General features: G+C 34.4%; 1 protein-coding gene across 9 annotated transcripts in view; it reads right to left on the bottom strand.

Moving 5' to 3' along the window:
• NLGN1 (neuroligin 1) overlaps window positions 1-14,050 on the bottom strand; it is a 910,345-nt gene that overhangs the window by 3,396 nt on the left and 892,899 nt on the right. For 8 of the 9 annotated variants that reach the window (XM_058426454.1, XM_032753229.2, XM_058426452.1 and 5 more), the window contains 2 exons: window positions 4,604-4,816; window positions 41-830 (listed from right to left, as the gene is read on the bottom strand). In XM_058426454.1, the coding sequence (XP_058282437.1) occupies window positions 41-830; window positions 4,604-4,816 (1,003 nt within the window). The remainder of the gene's footprint in view (window positions 1-40; window positions 831-4,603; window positions 4,817-14,050) is intronic. The other variant, XM_058426458.1, reaches the window with a different exon arrangement.

Genomic DNA, 14,050 nt, shown 5'->3' with positions numbered 1-14,050 from the left:
CATTTTTATTAAAAACAAACTTCATTCCTTAGGTACATACCCAGTTTTAGCAAAATTTGTCCAGTATGTCATTACAACTGCACTCAGCATCACATCATTTTTGGAGAAATTGCAAGGAAATAACTCTGTAGGGCCAATCATGGGGATTCCCAGTACATAGGGAACCTCATCTCCGTGGGCTGCATCAGCCCAAGCTGGAACCTGATCTGTTTGGCAATGATGGTAAAAGGCATAGAAGTACGTAGGTGAACCAAAGTTTGAGTGAAGATCCGCTGTGGCTACAGCTGGTGCCACCCACTGATGGTCCGTAAACAAAGCCAATAATGTCTTTCTTCTGGTTTCAGGGTTATGACGGTCAGCCCAGTCAGTATACATGAACTTAATGGTTTCTCTCAAAACATCTTTGCCTTCAGGATATCCATATAAATTATCAACAAAATTTGAAACAGCAAAGTCAAAATCACTAGCTGATATACCATCATCGCTATCTACTATATTTTCAACAAATTTTAACCCTTCCCCTTGGTTCACTCCTAACATTATATCATAGTTGAGAAACTCTCCTTGCTCCATCAATATCTGAGGGTCATCTGGTATTACATCACCATCAATCACAGGTCCAAAGGCTATGTGGTATCGAGCTGGTTGAATATCTTGGTCAACAAGTTCTTTGTAAGGCTTCTTCTGTAGGCATTCCACTAACTCTACTGTATCTGAAACATTGCAACCAACTTTCGTGGCCAACATTCTAGCATATTTTGCAGGTTGAAAGCTAACAGCCCAGCTGGAAAGGGCTGTTCCACTTTGAGCTATTGCTCGTTGAAAAAGTCCTATGGGAAAACCAACAAAGAATTTTAGATGATCTTTGAGTAATGTTGTGGTAAAACAGTAACATCTGATATTTTAGACATGTATATAAAAACCCAGATACAGCTCAAGAAACAGGGAGATAGAGATATTTTTGCTTAAGGGAAGTACACAAAGCCAACCGCAGGGTATAATGGATTAGAGAGGTGGATCTAAGTCTTGTGCTTTGAGTGGCACCTGCTTTAGGGATCAAGAAGCCTCAAAGAGGTAGTAGGCAAGAAGAAAAGGAGAAGATGTAGTGGTAAAAAGTCCCAAATACGTTCTTCAATGAGTGTGTAAATACTTATATTATCATCAACATTAACCAGATGGGGCCAATCTTCTCCTATTTAACTCTCCAACAGACTCTACATTGTCTGTTTGGAATATTTCCTCCAGTTTGGCTGTGTCTATCTTCCTTCAAAATGGTTCTCTATATTTGTTTTAACCAGATGTTATTTGAAAAAGAATTCTTGAAGGCTCATACAATGACTGGGGCTGGCTGTTTGTTTATACCCTGGGGTTGGCGCTGAATTCACACAAAACAGAATATCACTTTAGACATACTCTTTCCAGATCTTCATGTCAGACATAGTATGCTGAATATTCATCTTTCAGAAGAAGACATAACATTTGAAGTGTTTTCACTAGGTTAAAGAAAAAACCATCAGCAGAAAGATTTAGTGTGGGGTGATTTAACTTTTGCCACTGTTGAATGTACACTACTGTGTTTATCATAAAAGATGAAAAGCACATGGTCTGCTGCTTTTTGTTTAATTGCATGTAAGAATTGAATTGTAAATGATGGTTCCATATGCAGTTAAGTGCTGCATGTCATTCAAATTTACAAACGCACTTTATCTTCTCATTAAGGTATTTTTCTGATAAACTATATTTTTAAAACAGGAATTTTATCATCTATTTTCTTTTTTTGTTTGTTTTTTTTGAGATGGAGTCTTGCTGTCTCCCAGGCTGGAGTGCAGTGGCACGATCTCAGCTCACTGCAAGCTCCGTCTCCCAGGTTCACGCCATTCTCCTGCCTCAGCCTCCCAAGTAGCTGGGACTACAGGTGCCCGCCACCACGCCCGGCTAAGTTTTTGTATTTTTTAGTAGAGACAGACAGGGCTTCACTGTGTTAGCCAGGATGGTCTCGATCTCCTGACCTCGTGATCCGCCTGCCTCGGCCTCCCAAAGTGCTGGGATTACAGGCGTGAGCCACTGCGCCTGGCCAGTTTATCTATTTTCTTTTACATATTTAAATTTATTATCAATTTCCAAATACAGCTTTGTGCTTCAGTTATTTAAAAACATGCTTAATTATTTATATGTGTTAATGAGATAAAAACTCTTTTCACAAAGGTGTTGAAGCACTGTCTGCATTAGAAGGAAAGTTTTAGATTTGTCTTAACCTAATATGCCTATATATTCGACATGTCTGTAACATGTTCCTATATAATTCTAAAGATATTTAAAAACTCTAACAGTATTAATATACATTTGTTTTAGTATTAATATACATTTGTTTTGGTTTTCTGATATCTTTATAAGTATTTTTTAGTTTATAGAACAAAGTATGCTAGAGCAAATGATACAAATACAGATAATTTTAAAAATTATGTAGCTGTTTATCAACATTGCTCAGGAAAATATTTTAATAAATAAAAATTGTGTAACTAAAATGCACCTAGTGATTTCTATAATATTCTTTCCCATTTCAGGGACTCAACATTAACTAAATATACCGAAAAAGATTTAGAAGGAAAGGCACATCATGTCCAATATATCCTAAAATATGCCACCTAGATTCCTAAAATAAGAGAAAAAACGTATGTTTTATCATTAGTGAAAGTGCCTTTTATGTAGATGCAAGATGGGGTTGACTCATGGTATATCCAGGCCTGAGCATTGGTGCAGCCCTGTGTGGGGTTTATTGACTTTAAAGTTTACATCTCCATTGCAGGCACAATCAGCTTGATGATTTCAAGAGAGTTTTTTTTTCAGCATCTCCTGGTAAAATCAGGCAGCTTAGTCTGGAGATAGATAGGTTTAGGCAAAACCTAAGTTCATGTTTTTTTCCAGGGACAGACAGATTTCCCTGAAGTGTATAATAAAATGTTGTATTTTCAACTGTTTGCATAACCATTTCCCACTGTTTACCACGCCATCAGTTGATGACTGGCAGTGTTAGCTGATGAGCTAACTGACTCATCTCTTAAACCAATGCCAGTTTGATACTAGCTAAAGGTGGCTTTCACGTCAATTTTTGATCAAGTGACCCTGAGAAACCTATAGAGGTGGCTTAGTGTTGCTCTAGCTACATAGTGGCATTAGTAAAAATACTGAGATTAGAACAATCTAATCTGTTTAATTAAAGGAACACTAAGTTTGTTATTTCAAAAGAAGCCATTTCTTTACAGATGAAATCTCTCTTGGAAATGTTCATCTGTGTTATTTTGTCATCTTGAATCAGAATTTTACTAATATAAATGAAGTGTTATGTAAACTATATTAATAAATTGAGTCTATATATGATTCTCCAAATATATAGATTCATTTAATGACTGGCTGTTCTTTTGAAATTCCACATTCATGTGTTTTTGATACCAAAAACAAATACCATATGTCTGGTACTCCTATCACAAAACTCAACCTTACAAATTAAGATACTTCATGAATTATACTTGACAGTATATACTTTCTTCTTGGATATAAAATGACAATAAACTCAACCTTACAAATTAAGATACTTCATGAATTATACTTGACAGTATATACTTTCTTCTTGGATATAAAATGACAATAAAAGATCAGAAATTAAAAGATGGTATACGTTTTTATATATTCTCTGTCTTCCTCTCTATTATACATAAATAATGCAGAAAAAGTATTTGCTTTGCAAATTTCTCCAACAATACTCTTCTGTTCTTGTGAAATTTCAAATTGATAATGCGGTTGGAATGGGTGATTCTATGCATGGTAAAATGGAGATGGAGTTCGTAAAGAACAACATGGTAAGCCTTGGACAGGCACTTTGGAAAAAATATGTCAAAGCCAGAAAATGGAAACGAGAAAAATATTTCATGGATTTCAGCAGCCTCAATACTCCGTGCTGCCTTGCCAAGTTTAGGGGGAAAAATAATGCTTTTGGAGTTAAAAATAGAAAAAACACTGAATCAAATGTATTTTTCTTTTTAATCAAAAGCTCTACCAGTGACCTTGATGCTTTGACAATTTTGGATCATGCATGCGAAATAATCAACAATCCATTCTGTACTCAGACAACAAGTGAAATCACATGTTTTCAGACAAACTAGCTTATGACCGCTTCGTTAGCTTCATACAAATAAAGAGTTTAAAATGTCTATTGTCTTGAAAATAGATTATATACAATCCCTGCATGTAAAAAGTCTCATCTTTGATTTTGATCACTGAATAAACAAAGATGACAGAACTGTAGAACGTCTTTGTCTGATTTTTTCCTCAAATCACCCTTTAAAGGAAAGAAGAGTAACTGTAATGCTAACTATTCTGAAGTGTGCTTGAAAGGGCATCCTTACCAAGCTCCACAGGAGACAAAGAAAAGAGTTTGACAAAAATTTAAACATGCACAGAAAAGCTGAAGAAACAAAGCTTTAAACAGATATTGAGTTCAACCTAACACTCAGTTTGAACAGAGAAATATACAGAGCATCACATACTACTGATGGTGGTGGCATGCAGACACCAAAATTGTCAAAATTTGCAACCTGCATAATACCTTTGGTTGAATTGCTCCAACGGTTACCTTCAGAATAATGGGATAAAGTCAGCAGATTGACACATGAACCCCCAGCACCAGATCCAAAAACAGTGATTCTTAAGGGGTCACCACCAAAGAATCCAATGTTTTCACTAGTCCATCTTAAAGCTTGTATGAGATCAAGGAGTCCATAGTTCCCCTTTGCAGCCTGATCGCCTGTACTCAAGAAACCTGAAAAATATAAATTTAGAAAACACGTTTTGAGTTGATGTGAATCAAATAGACATCAAATTTAAACACAAATGAAACCTGTATTAATCAAGGTAAGGACAGTCCAAGTTCATTAGTAAAAATTATTTTCCACCATAACAAAAGAATTTACTTTAGCAAGAATAGTAGTGGCTGAAGTCTGAAAAATGACATTTATCTTCCCCAAATGCCTCCCAACTTATCCAGGTAATAGATAACAGGGACAGTTAAAGGGAATGCAAACATTCTGAAAACCTCAGGAAAGACATTTCAGAGGCCAAGCTACTCGGTGGAGACATTTGGATAGCATCATAGGGCTAATGTGAATGTGCATTTTGCAGAAAACACCATGTCTGTCCTTAAGTTGCTTGTCGTCGAACGTGGTTGGAATGTTGGGTATGTGTGGCAGAGTGGCAGGATGGAAATGTGTAGAGCAGGCGGGTATTTCTCTAAGACTTGTAGAGAAAGATTTTGTAAACTCCGTAAAATTATATAGAACTCTGCATATATATGAATATGTACATTTTTATCAATGATGATCAATGATTAAGAAAGAATTACTGTGCCAGAGATGACTTGAGGCCACATTTAGGACTACTTTAAATGCCAAACTGAGGGGAGCTACTCAATTAGGAAATGGTATAGAAGAACTGAAGGTTTTTGAAAAGTTCAGACATATATTTCTGGAATGCTCAAAGCTCTGCTTTGTGGTAAATCTGAAAATGAGTAGGAAAATGAGGTGAATCTGAAAATGAGGGGGAGAGAAAACGGAGGTAGGGGAGAGAGTTTAAGGATCTGAACTGACAGAATGGCAAAGGCAATTGAAAAAAAGAAGATGCATAGAAAAAATATTGTGGCATTAAGATCTGAGTAACTGTTTTACACATGAAAGTTGTAGAAGGGAGAGTCAAACATATTACTTAGCAATATCTTAAACATAGTCACTCATTTAGCTGACCTGATAGCTTCTGTAGTGTTTATTATAACTTGTAAAACAAACACCTATTCTCTAATATATTTTTGCATTTAGTATAAATGAAAATTTAGAAAGTGTTTCATAAAATACTCCATCTTATGGACTATTTCATATTATGTAGAAAATATTTACAGTCCTGTTAGATATAAGTTGATTATATTCAGGGATATAATTTCCAATCTCAACAAGTTTATAGAACTAATTTTTAAAAATTCATTCTCTCTTACTGGAGACTTATAGAAATTCAACATAATGGGTCAATGATTGTGATAAAAATTATTTTATTCAATTTGAAATATATCTCTTTATAAAATAAGCTAGGACATCAATTGCATTTATGAAAACAAAACCATGATAACACTACCTATCAGGTTAGCAAATAAATCCATAACCAAACTGAATATATGGATAAGAAATTCTCTAGGATCATTGTAGAAAGGAATAGATGAAGACAAATTCTCCTGAATAATTTTGAAAAATTTGAAGAAATGAAAGTGCTTATTCTTTTCCTACAAGAGCAAAAATTCTAAGAAATAAAACTGCCGCTCTAACTCATTGTGTGTGTGTCTCTGTGTTTGTGGAATCCTGAAAATGTTAACTTTCCTTAAGATGAAAGTTGTAAAAATTACAGTTCAAATAAACAAATTTTTCTGGTCATACCCATTCTCTTATTGAATTTGCATAATAATTTAAGAAAATTTTTATGGTGTCTTAGAAGTATTTGCAAATACTCAATATTCATATAAATTAGAGGATAATAAAATACAAAACAGAAGCATAGCAGGAATTCTTTTAACTATTTGCTATCATATGAACTTTGGTATAAGACAGAGTCATTAGTTTAAATTTCTGAAAGATTCTCTTACAAATGTTTCGGTCTACAAAGACAGACTATTGGCATGAACTCTGAAAACAATATTATGGAAGGATTACTGTACATTAGATAGAAAAACTCTTGAAGGAAAAACGATGTGTGTGTGTGTGAGAGAGAGAGTGAATGAAAGAACAAGAACATAATACTCTTGTTATGAGGTTGGTGCAAAAGTAATCGCAGTTACCTTCAAATTACTCCAGTTACATTCAAATGAATCTTTACATCCATACAGAATTAACTTACTCATAAAATAATCATCATTCAATGTGTAGCATGTACAGAACCATGGTAATCAGACAATTATTTCTACATTAACTAAATTGTATCCCCACTGTAATTTCAGTTATAGATGCACCCTTTAGTCAAATAGCTTTGCGTTTATATAACGGTGCTGTAAAAAAAAAAAGTTCCTCTGAAGAGTAACTTCTACTTTATATATAGGCTAAAGAAGTCTTGTAATATATTCAAGAAAGAGTTTTAAAGAAAATAAATTCAGTTCAAAAATGTCATTATTAAACCACAGCATAGAAAATAGAGTAAATCATTGGGTAGAAGTTATTGTGCTGTAGCCTCAAAATGTCCAAGATTACTCAGTCAAGCTCCATTTTTGCCCTTCAGTACTGAATTTCTCTTATTCCTGATTCTAGTGTATTTCATGTGTATGTTATCTATCTGTCTGTCTGTCTGTCTGTCTATCTATCCATCCATCCATATCATCATCTGAAACTAACTGATCATTAGAGTGAATTTAGAGGACCATGTTGGGTTTTATATTAGGAAAAACTGATAGCAGCTGTCTTTATTAAGGCCAACTGACCAAGCAAATAACATGTTTTCAGATATATACTGGCATACACTTTTCTATTACTGATGGTATATTCAAACAACATCCTGTGGGTAAGTTAAAGGCACAAAATGAGGAAAGTTAAATAAATTGCTGTCTCAAAAGAGATACAGTTTGCTAATTACCCAAGTGATGTACATTGACAGCATTCTATACCTTGCTATCTAGTGAAGTAGTCATTTAAAGTTCTTTTTAAATTGACTTAGCTGTTATGTCCTTAACAGCACAACCATTTCAGATCACCCTAGCTGAAACTTTACATTGAAGTGCTCAACTATAGTCCAGTCATTGGGGAACTCAATTTTACAGAGTCCTCACACTTCATGATTACTTTGGAGAAGAAGGCTTTTCCTTTAATGTCACTTAAATCATTCTTAACAGTCACTACTTTATCTCGCTTTTCTTGACACTCATTTTAAGTTCCTGGGATGTGTGACTAATTATTATCGTAACACATTGACACATCATTATTTTTGTAAAATAGGACAATAATGACTATAAAACAAACTCTTTTCCTTTTCAGAAAAATGCACAAAATTTTCCCCCAAAAACTCAACTACTTAGTTTACTTGACTCAGGAATGTAAAACTTTAACAATTAGTAATTTTAGACTTAAGGCTAACTCTCAAAATTCATAATTGCAATTATGCTAAAAATTATTTGACTGATTCATATATCTACTATAAATGTCATTCACATATTTGTCCAAATAGAATTTATTTAATACCAGTCTTCCCACTTAAAAACAGTCTATCAAAAAACATTTCCATTTGTGGTTCCTACATGAAACTACTAGTTGATTACATCTACTGAGCAGGCTTAGCTTGAAGTTTCTGTTTACCTGATCTGGCAACTAGAGTTAGTTTCAAGTGCTAGAGAGAAACCAGGTAATTGAACATGGGTGCATAGGCTTTTGGAATGGAAAAATAACCAGACCTGAAATAAACTGGACAAGGGGAAAATAAATAAAAACAGATAATTACTGTGATCAAGGTATTGGCTTGGGTTACTGTTGTATATGGAACTCAGATAACTCTCTGATAGGCAGACCCTAAGGAGTGTGAAAGGAGCTAATTTAAATTGTCAGGCAGTAGCCCTGCGGTTTATTGGTTGACTCAATTTATACTTAGGTCTCTTACAATACAAACAACCATGTACAAATATCTGTAGAATGTTAAAAAAAATACAGAGTGTTTACATTTGAGATGACATCTAGAATGTCAGAAATTTAAGATGATAGTGATTCTGTACCGTAGCTGTGCTTCCTTCTTTTTTAAGGTAGGAGCATATTTGAGTGCTTATGTTTATAGTTGTTAATTTCTAGAAACACTGAATAGAATACAATATTCTTTTTAGTCCACATTATGTAGCTCAGGCTATAAGGTAGAAAAGAAATTTGCAGTGTTTATCAATGCTGTTGCCTGGATACAGATGACTGTGGTTTGTTCTTTGAGTCACATTGCTAAATAGAGACCATACTGAGTATTAAAGAGCCAGCCTTGCAGACATGAGACTCTGAATGATAGTGAGACGTCCTTCTAGGCACTTGGGAATATGGATCAGAAAAATAGCTCATTAAGGACTTTGCATCTTAAACATAAAAGGATTTAAAACTGTGGAAATAAAACCTTGAATTCTTCCAGGTAAAAATCCAACTCGAAATCCTATGTGCTAACTCTCCTCATCTTTTCAGTTGCCAAGTTCAGTCATGTCTTCCTCTGCATTCTGCCTCTGTCTCCTGCTTTAAACTTCATGTAACGGAATTATTCCAGGTCCTCCTCTTTTCTTCTTAGACCCTTGCAGTCATTCTAATTAGTCAATTAACCTCCAAACTTTCAGCAAGCAAGTATCCCTTCTATCTGTCACTACTCACCTATGAAAAATATTCTCTTCTAATGGGGTGACATGACTATACAGAAATAAAATCCTCATGCTAGAATATGACTAGTTTCTCTTTATTTCTGTTTGAGTCAAAATTGTTTAAAATATAATGTATTTAAATCCCCACAATTAGGCATATATGGCCAAATGATTCTTGACAAAGGTGCCAAGACTATACAATGGCAAAAGAACAGTTTCTTCAACAAATGATGCTGGGAAAACTGGATATCCAGATACAGAACAATGAAGTTGGACTCTTAGCATACACCATATAAAAATTAACTCAAAATGAAAAAACCCGAAACTATTAAACTCCTAAAATAAAATATAGATTAAGAATTTCAGGAAATTAGATTTGGCAATGATTTCTTGGCCAAAAGCACAGGAAATAAAATAAAAAATAAGGCTACACCAAACTTCAAAACATCTGCACATAAAAAAAAAAAAAAGGAAACCAACAGAATGGGAGAAAACAATTGCAAATTAATTATATATTTGATAAAGCATTAATATCCAGAAATTTTTACAACAACAACAAAAAAACCCCAAATAACCTAATTAAAAAATGGGCAAAGACCTCAAATAGACATTTCTTCAAAGAGATATACAAATGGACAATAAACACACGAAAAGATATTCAACATCACTAATCATTAAAAAATGCAAATCAAACCCACACTGTGATATCCCCTCATACCCACAGGATAACTACTATCAAAAAATAGGAAATACTTAGTGTTGGCAAGGATGTAGAAGATTTGCAACCCTTGTTTTGGTGGGAATGTAAAACATGTAGCCCTTATCAAAAATAGTTTGGAGATTCCTCAAAAAATTAAACATAGGATTAGTAAATGATTCAGCATCGTTCTTCTGGGTATATATACAAAAGAATTCAAAGTAGGATCCCAACGAGAAATTTGCAAATCCATGTTCATCTAACTACTATTTATAATAGCCAAGAGGAAGCAACCCAAGTGTTCACTGACAGATGAATGTATAAAGAAAATATACATATGATGGAATATTGTGTAGCTTTAAAAAAGAAGCAAATCTTGTTACATGCTACAACATGGATGAGCCTCTGAAGACAACGTGCTATGTGAAATAAGCCAGTCACAAAAAAAGCAAATACTGTAGGATTCTACTCATATGAAATATCTAAAGTAGTCACAATCATAGAAACAGAAATTAGAAAGGTGGTTACCAAGAGCTGTGGAGAAAGGGGAAGGGGGAATTAGTATTTAATGAGTATAGAGTTTCAGTGTTGTATGAAAAAGTTCTAGAGATCTGTTGCTAAACAATGTGAATATACTTAATATATTAATACAGTTACTGAACAGTATATGTAAAAATGGTAATAATGATAAATTTAATGTTAAATTTTTTTACTATAACAAAATTCTCCAAATTGGACAACCTGTGTCCTGTGTGAGGGTAAAGCACACACACACAGCATTTAATTATTCACCATATATAGCTAGCTTCCTTGCTATTGTGTTCCCTTGAAGGTTACTGTCTAAATTCTTCTTAGAAAACAATGAAGGATAAAGTAAAAATAATTTCCTTTTTATGTGTATCCTTTGGAGAAGAAAAAACCTGGCTCTGAAATGAGGTTAATATCTTAACATCAAACAACTTGGTGGTATTTCCAAAATTTTATGTTTTGGTGAATCTACTTATCAATTTGTTCTAAGACAATTTGCTCTTTAATGACTTGTCTCAGAAATAACACACTGTGTTGCTGGTCATGGCTTCTGATCACCGACAGCTGGACACGGGGGAGTACAGTGGGAAAGAAGAAGATGACTGTAAATAGATGCCTGGAAAGAAAACACCGATAGCTATTTCTTTGGTTTTCAGTTTCCAAATTCCAAACTTTTACCATCTTCCAAGGTAAAGAGATGAGATTGTTCCTTCTATGTTACACTCAATTTTAACATCTTGTGACTCCTTCCCCCAAATAAGACTGAAGTATTTATTTTAGCCAGATTTCTTCCCAATTTAGGTTGTAATGGTTAGAAAAAAGGGCCCTGATTTACTTATCTCTGAATCATGAATACCATTCCCATTTCAAGAATGCCCCAAGATACTAGGGAGAAAGTAACCCCCAGCTCCAGCCCCTATCACCAACCACATATTCTTCACCACAATTTAAGGCTGTTAGTGTTTTCTGGGTCTGCATCCTAAGAAAAGTTTATCCAGCACTCCCTGATTTAGGCTATTATGTACTTCCTGTCTATGTGTATCTGGACAACAAACCTGGTATTCAAAGTTCACAAAGTTCCTGTGCAGTTTGAATAACTGCTTTCACAAAGAAGTGAAAAAAGAAGAAATATCTCTTCTAAAAGGGCTTTTGAGTCAAAAGAAATCACAGTCTTCATTTCTAATTGCTTTGATTGTGCAGGAATATGTCTTGTGATTTAAAGACATAGTGCACTTCAAAGCATGACATTGAAGAAACGACAACGTCTATCATATAAGAAAGGTCCTCAGGAACTATATACTTCAGAATTATACTAGGTAGCTTCAGGAACAATAAAAACTATACAAATTTTGCAATTTTCTAACTGTTCAATATTTATCTCTCTTAAGTGTTCCCATTGTAACCTATGTGTGTGTGTGCTTTGTAATGTACTATTTATAAGTTATTCACATTTATTTTTTTCTGGACTAGAAGCTCTACCCACTGTAATTGTCCCCAGATAGTCATTATATACATGTTTGCTGAATGAAGGACAGCATTAATGTTACAATTTTCTATTAACACATGAAGACTAACAAACTTTCCAAATGAAAGAGGTCTATGTATCTTTCTTAGATGGCAGCAATGAAGTGAGAACTTAGGAAAAATCCCTCTCAGCAGCCAATCTTGAGGGAAAGTACTCTAAGATGCAGTGTGGGTGGCATTAGCTTTGAAGAGGGGAAAATAGGACAACCTGGGTGGGGCTTATCCCAGATGAGATAAGAGGACACGTGGCCCAGTAGGCTATCCCAGAACACTGGTCTAGAATACAGGCCAAGGTCCTAAAGTTTGAGAGACTCTTGAGATTCCCCCAACATTTAGTGTGGTTAAAAAGACAGCCAGACTTAGTAGGATAACCAGGATGTTAGTATAGTTTGGATATCTGTTTCCTCCAAATCTCAGGTTGAAAATTGATCCCCAGTGTAGGAGGTGGGGCCTATTAGGAGGAGTTTGGGTCATGGGAGCAGATCCCTCACGAATGGCTTGTTCCCCTCCTCATGTGACACGATGGTTCCTTTTTGCCTCCCGCTATGAGTGGAAGCCAGAGGCTCTCACCAGAAGTAGATGCTGCTGTGATGTTTCTGGTACAGAACTGCAGAACCATGAGCCAAATTAATCTTTCTGCTTTATAAATTATCAAGCCTTACATATTCCTTTATAGCAACACAAACAAACACAGGTTTGTGAGCAAATTACCATGTCAATTAGCTCTCTGAGTTTTGGTTTCCTAATAGACAATATTAGTAATAGTACCCACCCCATAAAATTATCATTATTAGAAGAGATAATGTTTTTAGTATGCAGGAGGCTTAATATATGTTGTATAAAAATACTGTGGCTATAATCAACTAACAAATTTGACATTTTCTTTATTATCACCTATTTCATTAAGTAGAATAAACCACTTATCCATTTTTACTGAAAAAAAATGAAGTCAAGAATTAAAAAAGTTTTTAAAAATTACAAAAAGTTAAATATTTATAATATACAAAATAGGGTTAAATTTATCACATTTTTAAACTATTCCATGGAAAAGAGTTGGCAAGGCATCTCAAAATACATATGTTCAAAAAATAACATGCTGGTAAGGTTGTAAATCACAGGGAATACACTACTTGTGGAATGATATTAGTTCAGCTACTGTAGAAAGCAGTTTAGAGATTTCTTGAAGAACTTAAAATAGAAATACCGTTTGACCTAGTACCGGGTATATACTCAAAGGAATATAAATAGTTTTGCCATAAAGACACATGCACATGTATGTTCATTGCAGCACTATTCACAATAGCAAAGACATGGAATCAACATAGATACCCATCAGTGGTGGATTGGATAAAGAAAATGTAGTACATATACACTGTGGAAATATATGCAGCCATAAAAAAGAACAAAATCATGACTTTTGCAGCAACATGGATGGAGCTTGAGGCCATTATCCTAAGCAAATTAACACAAGAACAGAAAACAGAATACTGAATCTTCTCACTTGTAAGTGGAGGTTAAATATTGAATACACATGGACACAAAGAAGGGCACTATAGACACCAGGTCCTACTTGAGGGTGGAGGCTAGGGGGAGGGTGAAGATTGAAAAAACTATCAGATACTATGTTCATTACCTTGGTGACAAAATAATCTGTACATTAAACCCCCTTGACATGCAATTTACCCATGTAACAAACCTGCACATATAGCCACTGAACCTAAAATAAAAGTTGGAAAGAAAAAAAAATAAATATATATATATACACACACATATATATGCACTGAGGGCAATATATATATATATATATATATGTTGTATAAAAATACTTTGGCTATATATATACATATGTAGCCCTCTTAGTTTTAGGTTAAGAGTATTTTGTTACTTTATATATATTTTATATATATATATTT

This window comes from Hylobates moloch, unplaced genomic scaffold (genome assembly GCF_009828535.3).
Source record: "Hylobates moloch isolate HMO894 unplaced genomic scaffold, HMol_V3 SCAFFOLD_13, whole genome shotgun sequence".
Lineage (NCBI taxonomy): Eukaryota > Metazoa > Chordata > Mammalia > Primates > Hylobatidae > Hylobates > Hylobates moloch.
This window is presented reverse-complemented; position numbering and strand designations above follow the sequence as displayed.